A 14,392-nucleotide genomic window follows, 5' to 3' on the forward strand; every position below is an offset into this window, starting at 1 on the left:
ATTAAAGTGTCAGAAATGCAAACATGGGAAAGCTTAAAAGGTACTCTTGGACAAAACGTTTGACCGGTCACAAGGGTGTAAGCAGCCAAGTTGTGTGACAGACTGCTGGCCTGTGGCTTCTCGTCCACAAAGCTGGACATGTCTACTGAGGCACAGACATGGGTTTCAATGGAGCTTATGCTGCCTTGGACTCTTGACTTCCTGTGCCCATTTGACATGTGCACACATTCTGTTTGGAGCTAGTGTGCTTGTGACTCTCTTTACCTCCTCTCCTTCTCAGTTGTTTATTCATTTGTTTATGTAATGCTGGGCACACAGAAACAAGTACTCCACCACTGGACAGTATACCAGCCCTGAGATTCCAGTTTTTAAGCCACCAAGTCATGGGCTATGGGCTGTGCAGAGAGACTAGTTATGCAAGCAAAGAAATTCTGTAAGAGCAGAAGCCAGCTGTACATTCTCATTATGGGTTTGCACAAACTACATACAAAGAAACGTTAGTTCTGCAAATTACTTCTCCATCTCACTCCCCTGAGGCAAAGACCAACAGTGTGGGTTTAGCAGACCTCGTATCCTTGAAGAACAGCATAAACCCATCAGTTTACTGGAAACACCAAAAAGTCTATGGTTTGAATAAAGATAGAAGATGACACAGGTTGTTGCAATACACAAAAGTTTATTTATTTATTTATTTATTTATTTATTTATTTATTTTACTTTTTGATCAGTTTTGAAGGCAAAATAAAATAGAACTGAACATCAATAAATTTTGTACAACAAAACCAGCCTTTAATAAGGAACTGATAGTCCATGAACAGTTTAAAATCTCAGAATGGTTTCCCTTTTTCAAAGTCATGCTTTCTTGCGGTCCATGAGAAGTTGGCACAGAAGAGATGGCGGATGGTGTGGAAAGTGAAGGATGGGAGTCAGATCCGTGTCAGCTGATGCCACAAGCTGGAGGGGAGGATGCTTTCCACTTTCTCCATAACAAAGTTCAAGGGGGCAAACAAAGTGCTGAGGAACTGCAAGGAAATCAGAAAAACCGCAGTCAGGAGAAAGCCTGTCCAAGACGAAGGTCAGCTCTCCCTACACGCCTGCATCTTAGGATGTTCCACTCTGAACGCCTCACAAGCGCACACCCCTCTCATGTTTACAGGAAATGTAGGGGAAAGTGGAAGATGCATTCCAGCCCCACCCCCAGCATGACAGATAAGAAGGAAGTGTCTGCTGACAGCCTCCCTCAGCCCTCTGACATCTGCCACAGTTCCTAAGATGCTAGCAGTGTTCAGAGTTTACCCCGTCTATGAAGATGAGTATCTTCTAAGAGGCTGATGGGTTGGTATCAAGTGGACCCAGGAGCTACACAGTGGTGACAACCTAGGCCACTTGATTGTCTAGCTGTCTCTACAGCTTACTTTAAATGGGAAAGGGAGTATGAAGAGCCAAGTTTGTAACGCCAGATTGCTTTGGTTTCCTGGTGTCTTCCAAGCACAGCCTAAACAGCATGTTTTGTGTCATGTGTCAGAGAGCTGGGGAGAGAGCAGCAGGCTGGCACCCTGGGAGGCCTTGTCCTCCAAGAAGGGCTGTTGAATGGACCTCTGGGAACTTCTCTCTTGGTTACTAAACACTTCTCTGCTTTTCACAAACAGACAGCAATTAACGATGTGTCTTTTAAGAAATGCAATTTTCTTTATTGGATACTAATCATGTTTTCAAATTTATTCTGATGATGTTCTTATAAACAACTGACTCCAATTCACGAACTGGTATTGTGGGAGAAGCTTGCAGTCTGTTCAGGGAAGAGATCAGGATTGAGAAGGACTCTGTCTTTTGTCTGCTGAGAACTAAGGCCTTGTCTAAGGCTTAACACCTGGTTCTTTATTTTGTTTCATCTTTTGATTAGCACTACCCACAGCACAGTACTGTCAATCCCAACAAAGGCCACATAAAACTTCACTTCAGGAGTAAATATAAACATGGAGTGGGATCATGGTTCTGAATGCAAACAAAACTAGTAGGTAGTGCAGTCAGTAAACGAATAGCATTACCCTTGCTGGTCACACATTCTATGAGTTTTGCGTCTTCAAAGTAAGAGGTATGAGTGCATACACGTGTCTGTGTGTTTAATGTGTATGGAACATACTTACCAAGAAGGCTGATAACACACACTGTAGCTGCATCATTGAAAAGAAACTTGGTAAAGTTTCTTTATTCTAGTGTTTTTTTTTTTTTAATCAATTAGATGCATTTGCTTGGTAAGGTAATTAAGTACTACATGAGAAAAAGGGACCCTATGATAAAACTTCCTCTCTTGAAACCTCCAAGACAAGGGATAGAGGGAGCAAGGACATTAAGATGTGGGGTAGACACTCAGGGGTGTTCAGAGAAGGACGAAGGATGAAGGATGAGAAGCTAGGCTAGAGTAGAGGGGAGACGTGGTGAGAAGATGGAGAAGATTCTGTAAAGTGATACAATGTAAATAGCCCCACTCCATAGAAGAATTGTCCGGAGCTGTGCTGTCAGCTCCGAGGTTGCCGATGTGTATAGTGGACACTCTAGGTCTAACTAATAGTCGGAATATGGAAAAGGAAACCATTAGAAGGAAAGTAGCTCAGTTTCCTTGGAATACAGGCCGAGTTCAGACTGGCTGGTAGCCTTGAGCGCCAGGCTGAATGTACAGCCCAGAAATAGGCAGCCCAGGTGGGTGTGGGGGCCCCTACTCAGTGGGTGTTAAGTTCACAGTTTCTGATATTTTGAAAATATCCTTTTGTGAGTATGGTAAAAGACTTGGGAGAGTTACCCTATAACAGCTCTTCTCAACCTGTGGGCATCAACTTTTCACAGGGTCTGGCCTGAGACCTTTCAGGAAACACAGATATTTAGATTATGATTGAAAACAGTAGCAAAATTATAGTTACAAAGTAGCAATGGAAATGATTTTATGGTTGGGGGTCACTGCAACATGAGGGATTAACTGTATTAGGGGGTCACAGCATTAGGAAGGTTGAGAACCTGCAGGATTCTCAGGATTATCCACCCTTCCCAGTTTAGAAACAGACTATCTTCTCTCATGAAGAAGGCTGGAAACCATTGTGGAAACACTGGGCCCAGGGGTGATCCCTGCCTGGCTACCTCTGAAAGCTTTCCCAATATTCTGGGTTTAAAAGGATGATACAGACAACATACACTGATTTCACTAATACTATAAAACTGCATTTACAAAATGATACAGGTACAAGTATCTGTGGTACATACACAATGAGAGATGACCAAGGCTGCAAAGGTGACAGTGTTTGCATACAGTACTCAGTGCCACACAGAGGATCCAGGTGATAAGCCGTGAGGAATAGCAGAGATTCTAGCAGGCATGGGAACGCACAGGTCAATAACCGAGATAATATTGCTGGTGGCTGTACTGAGCAGATTTAGGAAGGCTGAAGTCGGAGAGGAACTGCTCAGCGCTCCCCGAGTCACAGCCATGGGAGGGAAGCATTCTCAAAGGCTGTACCCTGCACAATTCCACACCCTAAAGTGTGGGCATCGGGGAACAGGGAGGCTCAACCAGAGGGCAGTATGAAGACAATCTGTCATAACTTAAAAATAAAGACCAGCTTTGGTTTTCTTGCTTTTTTGTTTCTGGGGAGCATTAACTTGACTTAGACCTGAAGCTTTACTCTGAGGTCTAGAATTCCTCCTTTTCCCCACTGTAGGCCAAGATACAGAGGTGGTCTTCCTCGCTATACTACATCCGTTCTCACTGAGGTTATATGAGGAAATGACACTGCAGTCCTCCAGGGTATGTAATGACCTACTCTTTCTTTCTTCTATCCGGAATGCGTGATTGAGGAAGGCCCCATGAGCATCTTCTTGGACCGCCTCATGCATTTCCTTACAGAAGCCCAGCTGAGATGCACCCCTCTCATTCCCTGGCCGCCTTCCTTCTTAGGACCCCTAGTCTCCTCCCTGTCCACACCTACAAAGAAGCTACATAGAAAAGAGGCCTCTGAAGTGACTATGACCTTCCAGTCACCGACCGCCCGAGGTCAGTGGCTCTTGTCAGGAGTTACAAAGGTTTGTAAATACTGTGCCTTGCTCCTTGGGTGCCTTAGGACACTCAGCTCGTTCTTTAGATGTGTGAGAAACCATCTGTACCTTTGACCAGAAACCTAATAATGCTTGAAGAGAAACAGAAATTTCATCTCTAAAGTAAAAGGAAAATTTATTGCCCAAAAGAGTTAAATCTGAATGAGCAAAACCAGGCAACTTGGATCAACTCATCTATCTCAATGTCCAAACCTCTGTCCAGAGGGCAGATAGACATGGTCAAATTTCTAACCCAAGTGCCCCATAACTCAATTAGTGTCCACTGGTGAGAAAACGCAACTGAGCTCATAAAAAAAGGAGAGAGTGGCACTTCAATTGCCTCGTCCTCCTTTTCCCAAGACACTGTCACTGAAAGGAAGGTCATAGCTTGTAGCTCACTGGGTTCACAGTGGAAACCTCTTGCTTATCTGAATAGGTTCCAGGTGCCCTGTTGCAAGCAGACAATTGACATCCCACTATAATCAATATCAGACTTCAAAGAGTCCAGGCCTATAAATGAAGATGAGGCAGAAGTTAGGGGTGAAGTCTCAAAGGAGTGAGAGCAGAGGAGGAAAGACAGGCCCTCAAGAGCAGAAGGGGTCAGAGTGCTGACCTTCCCACATTCTGGGCAGAGCTGGGCCTGTGTGATAGCTTACTTATATGAGCTGCCTTATCTTAAGAACCAAACATTCTAGGAAGAGTTAGTCCTAAGTCATCGAGGTAGATTAGATTGTAGGCAGCCAGTCTCAGCCTCTCTACTCACGCCTCTCCAGTGACTCACTGTCTAAGGGTGCTGGGACTGGCTGTGTTAGTGAACAAACATGCTAGAGTTCCCACGCTGTGGAGCCTGGGGGGCGGTAGTGCAATCTCCCTGCATCTACTAAAAGTCATTACACCCAGGGCATTATCTCAGGAGAGGACTGAAAAAATCACTTTCTCAAGCTGCAAATGGCTGCAGACAGCCTATGGGGCAGCTCTGATAACCCCCAGGTGTTGGGCAGGGGTGCTTAGAGGTCTGATGGAGTGGGGAGGTGCAGATGAAGAGTCTGCCGAGGACACACTGGGCCCTTCTGAGATCCCCTGCCTTCTTCATGCCGCTGCCCATCTTCCTCTTTTCCTAAACCTCTCCAGATCGGACAGGGCTGGAGCTCCACAAAGGGCAAGGCAGCTTTGATCCTCTAAATAGAGGTTTCAAAGCATGCTTGTTAAAATTAGGAGTAGTTGACTACACAACCATATCGTGGTAGAGAGTAGGAACACTGCAAAGCCAAATCTATTTAATCCAGTCATTTGATTCCAGATGTAAGACCAATGCTTTGAAACAGAAGTGAAAAGAATAGCCTGTGCTAAACGCCCAGTTTTCTGAAGAGACTGCTGTATGACCTGTCTAGAGAATCTATTTGCTCTCTGCTCTCCTTCTGACCTCTTTGCTGGCCACCATCCATTCAGTATTGTGCTTCTCAGCCATGACTATAGACCCAAACCTCCAGGAAACTGAAAACTCTAATGCCCATACTGCATTGGGTCAGGTAGGCAAGAGGCCCTAGGGAGGCAGTTTAAGCTCCCTTGGTATTCCAAGGTACAGGCAGACTGAAACTACGAATTCTGGACAGCTGTCACTTGAATAGCTATGACAGACTATGGTATAGCCTCATATGACTTCTCAAAGGTTTACCTTTCATGAAGCCAGACTCCTTAGAAGGGAATAAAATCTTCAGCTCCCACCCTCAAGGGCTTGTGGGGGTCACTGCTAGGAATACAGATTCCCAGTGTGAACATCAGGATTCTGAATCTTGATGGTATGGCCACAAACACTACTGACACACTAGAGGCTAAGGATCTCTGAGACCCCGTATCTCCAGCAAGGGTTATCTGCTACAATGAGGTGCTTTTGTACCTGTTTTAAGAGTGTTTAAAGGGGAAACAGAAAAATGGGAACAGTAATCGTCTAGCTCCAGAACTACATCCTGACTACACATTTTAACTGCATTATACCCTAAGCTTTGCCAACACTCCTTTCCTTCAGAGGCTAGCTGCGGAGAAGGAGACAACAGATAACACAGGCCCTGGACCAAAGGCATCAGGGCAGCAACTTGGTAATGCTGACTTGGGAAAATAAGTAGGAGACATAGGAAAACTTAATTTCCCTGAAGGAAGGAGAAGGGAGTGAAGGGTTCAAGTTTGCTTTGTGTAGAGCAGCTGTCTTGAGAATCTGTGAGAGAAAGCAGATTTCGTTCGTGAGCCCCCAGAGTGTGAAGCAAGGTATAAGTAGAAGTGAAAGAAAGTACTGTGAGTGGCACAATGTGGAGCTCTGCATGGTCATTGGTGCAACGGGCACCATGTTAAACAGGGGAACCCATGCATAACAGTCGTCACGGTGAGCTGTGCACAGCAATTCATGGTGAGCCCATAGGTAACAGCATTTCTCATGCACACGGATGCCCTTTCATGGCCACAGCAGAAGGTACTTTATTTGAGGACCTTTTACCTGTAGGGTTTATGATCACAAGGGAGGGGAGAAACACTAAAAACGGTGCCTGAATTTTATACTGTTTGTTTTTATCTGCAGAGAGTGCTGCCATTCGTTCACTTAACAGTCATTTACTGAGAACCCACAGTGATCAAGGCTCTGTGCAAAGCTTTGGAAATACAGATATGAGGAAGGCACAGACTTGCTTTCAAAGGCTGTAGTCTAACGGGGCACAGACAATTTCTCGTCAACTATCTGTGCTAACATAGGCCTTCATGGAACTCTGTGAGAGCACAGAGACCTGCCCTCAACTTCAGAGAAAGGAATACAGTATTAAACAAAAACCAGGTCTTTTAGGAGACAGTGGAGGACGGGTCACGAGGCATTCCATGCATAACAAACAGTACGTGTAAAGGCACTGAGGTACGCAGGCCGATGCATGTGGGCATTGGGAGCACTTCACCATGGCTGGAAACTGGGGTCTGTGTAAGAACTGTGGGGGATAAGGCTAACAAGGTCATTAAAAGGGCCACTACAAGAAAAAAAAAAAAAAAAGCTGCTTTAGGGCAAGCAAAAGGACTGAGATTTTTGTCCTAAAATCACTAGGGACCAGTGAATAAAAGCGGGGAAGTGACATGCTTACTGGAAATTTAGAAATCTCCTTCTTGTGTTTGTATACCAGACAGAGGTGAGCTGGCATTAGGAGGCTGACCCGGGCAGCTACAGGCAGGGAGGGGCCTGAGAGAGCAGGGAGTTTGTGGTTGAGGAACTGACTCAGGACCTGGCAGGGCCACTGTGGAGGCAGGAGTAAGGAGACAGGCCATCCTTGCTGATCCCAGGCATCCTGAAATCAGATGGCTGCGAAGCAACTCAGGATTTTCTCTCCATTCCTTCTATCTGACAGCTCACTATGGCAAAATTAGGACGTTCGCCCTCATGGCTGACAGAAATGATCTGGCCTCTCCAGGGAAAGTGGTTCTCAGCAGGCAGGGCAGATGCTTCCTTCTAGGGTTGTCTCCCACCTCTCACAGGGCTCTGTGTGGATCTTTCCCATTTCTAAGCGTCATCTTGGTTCACTTCCACTACGAGCTTACTCAGTCTCACAGTTCATTACCCAAACAGCCCAAGGGTTTGCAGCCATTAAGAACATCACATAAATAATCTTGGGAAACAAAATCATGAATGAAAGATTCACAATATCCAAGGATTAGAAAGTGCCATTCAGTATATGCATGCCCTGCCCTTTTCTCAGTTTCGAGGATTCCCTAACTTACATCTTCCTTTGGACTTCCTGCACTCTCTGGAAGGGGCTGAGGACTTCTTTGGGAATGAGGGGAGGCATGCACCAACTAACACTGAGCTCTCACTTGGCCCCCCAGCCATCCATTGCTCTGATGATAATGAAAACCAAATGAATCTTCAGGCTTGCCACCACCTCTGCAAGCAGCCCCTTCCCCTCTGGCTCCTCCCCTTGGCTTCCACCTGCCCATTGCCTCTGGCCCCTCCCCTCTCAGTGAACACTCACGGCTTTTGCAAAGACTCCCATAAGTTCTGGAAACTGATGTGTCAGGAGGGCCAGCATGGCTGTGAAGGAGCACAGTCCAGCAGTGAAGAGGATGAAGAAGGGAAGTTCCTTCTTTGGGTAAACTGAGACTTCATGGAAAGCTGGGGAGAAAACCAGAAGGGAAGCATTAGAACTCAGTTGAAAAGCACCTTAGGGAGTCTGACTCTTCTTGCCAACAGTGTGTTGGCAATGAGATGGGCAGGATACTGGACACGCCCCAGCTCACACCTGCCTCTGCTGCCTTTGCTGCTAACTGTTTCACCCAAGTCCAAGTTCTACTGCAACACTTCAGGGAGAGACACTACAGGGTTAGCTCGGGGGTGTCACACATTCATGAGCACCATCTACGATTAATATACAGAGTTCCTTTCTCAAAAGCAAATACAATGCAACAAAGCCCTATCCAAATTACAACACATATTTCCAAAAGGAATTCCCAAATCAAGGGTGAGTGTGTACATGGACTCCTGTCCTATTTTTATTTTACTGGAGTTTTAAATCATTATAGTAAGGCAATATGAGTTTATCTTGTTTTTTTTTTGTTTTTTTTTGTTTTGTTTTTTGTTTTTGTTTTTTTTTCTCTGACAGTCTAAGGATGTCAGTGGCAAATGCTATGCCAACAGACATTCACTGAAGACCTCACATACAGTCCTATTCAACCTGCAGGACTGAGGGCCAAATTTCCTACGGTTATCTGACACAGCTGTAGGAAACCCCTGATGATAACTATACTTAATCAGGAGGGCAGGGGACCAATGGGCTTTAAAGTATCTTTCATAGCATTCAAACATTAAACCTTGGTTTTGGTTAAAACCAAAAGACCTATGGTATGAAAACATAAAGAACGGTAATGAAGAACTCTATTTAACTTATCACATGACTGACCGTGACTGTGGGCTGCTAAGAGATGCTGGTCAGGGTGCACGGGGCTGTGTGTGCAGAGGCAAACCAACTGCCTGGGAGTCCTGGACAGAAGGGGCTGTGACACTGCAGGTTCACAGTGGTACTGCTGGAACCACTAGAATCGACAAGGCCCATCCCCATCTAAACACAAGCTCTAAAGACCCTTCTGTAAGGATTTCTCACATTCATTAAGCTTTGCTACTTAGAGCCCCAATCAACAAGTCTGAAAACCAGAACTATTTGGAGGCTTAGACCACATGCAAGCTTGCCTCCCTGCACATCAGGAAGACAGCCTGCTGACGGACACACCTGGGGTGGAGTGCATATAGGGCCCACTATGTCAGTAGTTATACTTTTAATGAGCAAAATGTGAGTAGTGTTCCTAACAGCTAAGCCTCTTTATATCTCTCTCAAAATCCAACCCGCAAGAGGTTCTGACATGCTATCACAGTTGAATCATGGCACTCATTTCAATAAATCTGAGCCACATTTTTGTTTTTCAAGGCTTATGAAAACTTTTAAGAAGTGTAATACTGTTCTAATAACTAATCTATACTCATGGAAACTTAATCGAATTCAATTACAACATTTTAAAACATGGTACTTGACAGAAAACTGCCTTTCTACCAAGAAACAGAAACTTTAATACGGCTGTCCAAGAAGGGAGCATCACAAGGTAAATTATGGACCCTCATGGGGCTTCCTAAAATAAAACTAATGTCATGTGATGCACCAGATGCCTTTAAAATGAAGCTCTGACACAGGACAGCACAGAACTCTGCCAGCTCTTTAAACAGCAAACCCTAGGCTGGGCTGACTAGCAAGGAGACAGGAGAGGCTCTTGCAGAGGCCCAACCTGATGGCAGCAATCACTTTTGTATCTGGGTGTCACTGTGTTGAAAATTTATGACTGCATCAGTAATGGTAATCTAAAATTTTATGATGTACCAGATCTCCAAAGTTACACTATTCTTGGGGAAATACTTATCTATGCTACAGCTATTAGATATTGGTATATAACCAGGGCTAGTAAAGGAAGAGAGGGTGACAGGAAAGATGAAGTGTCAGGGGGAGGGGGAGAACCAAAGGAGGATTAACATCTGAGGGAGGAAAATATTTCCCAGGTCAGGACCACATGAAGAGGTTAGATATGATCCCTGCACACAGTCTGATTGAATAATAGCTATTTAGCCTGGATTGTCAAAACAATGTTGTATTACAGTAAACCGAAACAATCCATTCCACATGTTACCACAGGAGCATTAGGCTATGAAGGCCTAAGGCACTTGAGTCTTCCTCCCACACTCCATTACAATGCTCAGGCCGCATGCGTACTCTGAACATGTCAGCCAACTCTGTGCATGCAACCCACGAGACGGTCACAGGAACTGTCTGGCCAAAAGTATTGCATCACCATGGACAGCACACCAGCCTTCTCCACTCTGCCCCTGGCAGTGATATCAGTGGCCTGGTCCTGCCCTCCCACCCATGTCCGAACTGCAGCTTCATCTGACATCAGCACTTACTCTTCAAACCCCAGCTTGTACAGACCTCCTCAGACCTGTAGGAGAGCCCAAGTAGACCCTTCTATGATAAACCAGCCTGCACAGAAGGTATTCTATGCCAGGGCTCTGTATGGTCATGTCAATATATACATGATGCCTCTGTTAAATTTCAGGCCCTTGGTATCTTTCCCTCTGATGAATGTGGAAAGACTTGAAGAAGCAGGAAGTCCAACCTATTCACCTAATTCATTTCAGTACCTATGCTATCAAAGAGGCCAGGGGTTGGGAGAAAATAATGACAACATCCACACCTATCATGTAATGTCCCCTCCCTGGATGAAAGGCAGGGTACAGGGGATGACACTTACAGGGAAGCAGCTCCCGGTCAGCTGTTTCTGTACAGATTGGGTATGGATAAAATAGGTGTCCCTTCTCCAGGGGATACGGGATCATCCGGAAAGCTACAAAGGAAAGACAACACATTAAAGGCGTGTATTTTTCCCCTAACTTCCCAACCTCAAAACAGAACTTTTGAGCATTTTTCTAATGGAACACACTGCTCTAAGAGAGGCAAGACTTACCCAAACTCTGAGGCATGTGCCAGACAAAATGTCAGGGGTGCATTATGATGCATTACTCACACATTAATCTCACACTATATATTCTGGGCTCACAAAACTGGGTGGAGATAGAGGTGCAGAAGGGCATGGAAACCATCAATATCAATGCCCAGGGTTTCATCATGTATAAAATATTATGAAAATGTTTTAAGCACTAGTTCAATAAGGCCAAACCAACTGTAATAATTCAAACCTGGATTGATGTGCTTTCCCTAGAAGTGAATGAGGACTGGCTCGTTGGAGCTTGCTGCAGATTGTACAAATATGAAGGGCATTTTGCTGTGTCTAGTTTAAAAACATGTCTAAGTGGATTAGAACTCCAACCAGAATGGACAAATACAAAAACTTAAAGCACATGATTTGAGAGGTATTTCTATACTTTATGAACCTTTTAAATCTTTCAATATCATGGTGTGTATGGGGGATGGCCAGGAGAGATTGATCGTCTACATTTTGATGATGTCGGGCCACCTAAATTCTGTGTCTGTGGCATCAGACGACATTAGGCTTTACACTGAATTATGGTTTTCCAATCAATCCATCCATCCCCATTATTGAGTGTGTTATTCTCCCTGTTCCAATGTCAGCAGCATGTTAGTCTCACTGTTCCTATGAGCAGCGCTCACGGAGTTAATTTTTCTTCAACAGATGTCCTTTAACGGCTGCATATTGGAGATACAGAACGGAAAAGCAATACGCTACCCTGGGAGCGTCCATTAACAACAATCCTGGCCTGTATGTGTGTCCAGGAGGGATGACGGCAATGAGCAGCAACACCCACAGTTTTAATGCTGCGTGGTAAGGAATCATTCTGCATCCTTAGCCCTGTAATTACTAAAGCCTTTACAAAATGCTGTCAACGCACATATGTGCCTTTTGCATACTGATTTCAAATAAGATCAGAACAAAGAACATTCTCCCTCACAAGAGATGACAGGGTCCCATTGTAACCGGCATCAGTGCACATATGGTATTTATTCTGGTGTCTGAATATTATTTAAAAGTAAAAACAGTATGTATGTGATTCCCAGCATTTGGAATGCAGTCAATCTACACCACAGTGGTATCACTGTGAGGTTATAGCACATTGCCATGGAGAATATAAATCACAATAAATGTGGGATTACAACAGAGCCAGTTTGCTGGCAGTTTGCTGAGGTAAAAATGTTACAAATTTTCTTTTTGTAACAGAAACCTCTTAAACAGATTAAAACATTGAAAACACCCCAGACTTTAGCTCTTCTAACAGAAGGTTCACCCTACTTCAATCAGATCTTCCCCAAAAACAAAGTTGACTTTTGCCAGTTAGCTCAAGTGACAGCAGAGTTATGCCGTGAGTTGTGAAGTCACAAAGATGTTGAAGAAGAAACCAGTATCTCTCTCACCAGAACCAGGCTTGCAAAACAATGAGAACAAACAACACAAAACATCAGACAAAACAAAACAAGAAAAAAAACCAACCTTGTAGTGACTGTATAGAATCTACTCACTAAAATCTTTTCTGGAGAGCACGTATTTTTACACTTACACTGCAGAATGGCAGAATTTCAATAGACCTTTTTATAAATGATAGTTTCTCTGAAAGCTCCCCTCGCTTCTACTCTCTCTGTTAGTCTCCATGGATAAGTAGGCTATTGTTTTGTAATCTATTTGGGTTCATATGATACAAAAAGAAAAAAAAAGCAGTTTTCATAATGGCTACTAATTTTGAGAAGTAAACTTCATTAAAAAATTGAAGTCAGTTTGAACTTCAGGAAAGGATTTGTTTAAAGAGAAATATAGGTTAAAGAGAAATATACACTCTTGAGAGTGCTTAGCTATAGAACTCTAATGGTCGAATGGCATTTTCAAGTGAGACTTTCCCTTCCACATTCGGCATGTACAGAGAACCTTATGCATCAATTTAATCCTTTTTTTCTTTTAATCAGTTCTCATCTTCTTCAGAAAGGGTGGGGATTTTGCTAATACACAATTTATAAATATATATAGATATGTTTCCTGCATGTTTATGGAATCCTTAAGATTTCTTTTCCTCATGTCAGATACCATTTACATTAAGTTCATAAAAATAATATTAAGATTTGGCTTCACTAAACAAAAGCAAACACAATTCTACTTGCAATTCTATCCTTCACCCACCCTGCTGTGCAGTGTCCAACAAAGCCTGAGATAAGAACGGACGTCTGAAGAAGTGGGAAGAGGCATTACACAGCCCCTGCCAGCTTCTCTTCCTACCTCTTGCCCTTTTCACTGAGACAGGCACTGGCTTTATGAGTCCTGAAGTGTTCACCAAATGTCCAGAGATTTGTCAGTGTAAATCCTAAGAACACACTTACTGAATGGTTCAAATATAAATAGAAATAGATGATTTGAAGTACTGTTTTCAAATGACTATGGACTTCCTAAAAGTCTTTTAGAAACATATTTTTAAATTATTATTATTATTTCATCTTTTTTTACAGTCCAGTCACCATCCCCCTCCCAGTCCACCCTCCAACTGTTCCCCACACTCCTTTCCCCTCCTAAGAGTACATCCCGACCCCACCCCCACCACCAGACCTCCCCACTCCCTGAGGCCTCAAGTCTCTGGAGGGTTAGGTGCATCGTCTCCCACTGAGGCCAGACCAGGCAGTCCTCTGCTGTATGTGTCGGAGGCCTTGGACCAGCTAGTGTATGCTGCCTGGTTGGTGGCTCAGTGTTTGAGAGACTTCTAGGGTCCAGATTAGTTGAGACTGCTGTTCTTCCTATGGGGTCACTCTCCTCCTTAGCTTCTTCCAGCTTTCCCTAATTCAACCACAGGTCCCCAGCTTCTGTCTGCATCTGATATTTTTGGCTGCCTGTTGGGCCTCTCCGAGGGCAGCCATGCCAGGCTCCTGTTTTCTCTTGGTAAATTAAAATTGTCCAAATATGTGGTTCAAAACTAAGCAGGAAACCTAGTCTGCTTTCAATTGTTTTTAAAACAATGGTATACAAGTGGCATTTCCACTTTTTTCTTCATGGGGCACACTCCTTGTCTTGATATTGCTTGTGCCTTTGCACAGAGGTGTAACTCAAGTCCCAAATTACTTAAGGAGCACAGCAAAAGATCCTGTACAGTCTAGTCTAAGGCATATACCTGTCTTCTGCTATCCTTAGTCAAAATTACTTCCTAGATACCAAGTTGCTCAGTGCTATACAGGTCTGAAGCTCTCAGCAGCAGCATCTGAGAGAGCATCAACAAAACCACAGACTGAGTCAGGAGACATGA

The 14,392-nt window shown here is 44.1% G+C and overlaps 1 protein-coding gene across 3 annotated transcripts in view; it reads right to left on the reverse strand.

Annotated features, from left to right (window-relative positions):
• Nucleotides 1-675: 675 nt before the first annotated feature.
• St7 (suppression of tumorigenicity 7) overlaps nt 676-14,392 on the reverse strand; it is a 252,673-nt gene continuing 238,956 nt past the window's right edge. For all 3 annotated transcript variants that reach the window (XM_034519092.2, XM_034519093.2, XM_034519094.2), the window contains 3 exons: nt 10,894-10,986; nt 8,079-8,218; nt 676-1,022 (listed from right to left, as the gene is read on the reverse strand). In XM_034519092.2, coding sequence (XP_034374983.1) covers nt 927-1,022; nt 8,079-8,218; nt 10,894-10,986 — 329 coding nt within the window. In that variant the 3' untranslated portion in view covers nt 676-926. The remainder of the gene's footprint in view (nt 1,023-8,078; nt 8,219-10,893; nt 10,987-14,392) is intronic.

The sequence above is a fragment of the Arvicanthis niloticus genome, chromosome 15 (assembly GCF_011762505.2).
Source record: "Arvicanthis niloticus isolate mArvNil1 chromosome 15, mArvNil1.pat.X, whole genome shotgun sequence".
NCBI lineage: Eukaryota > Metazoa > Chordata > Mammalia > Rodentia > Muridae > Arvicanthis > Arvicanthis niloticus.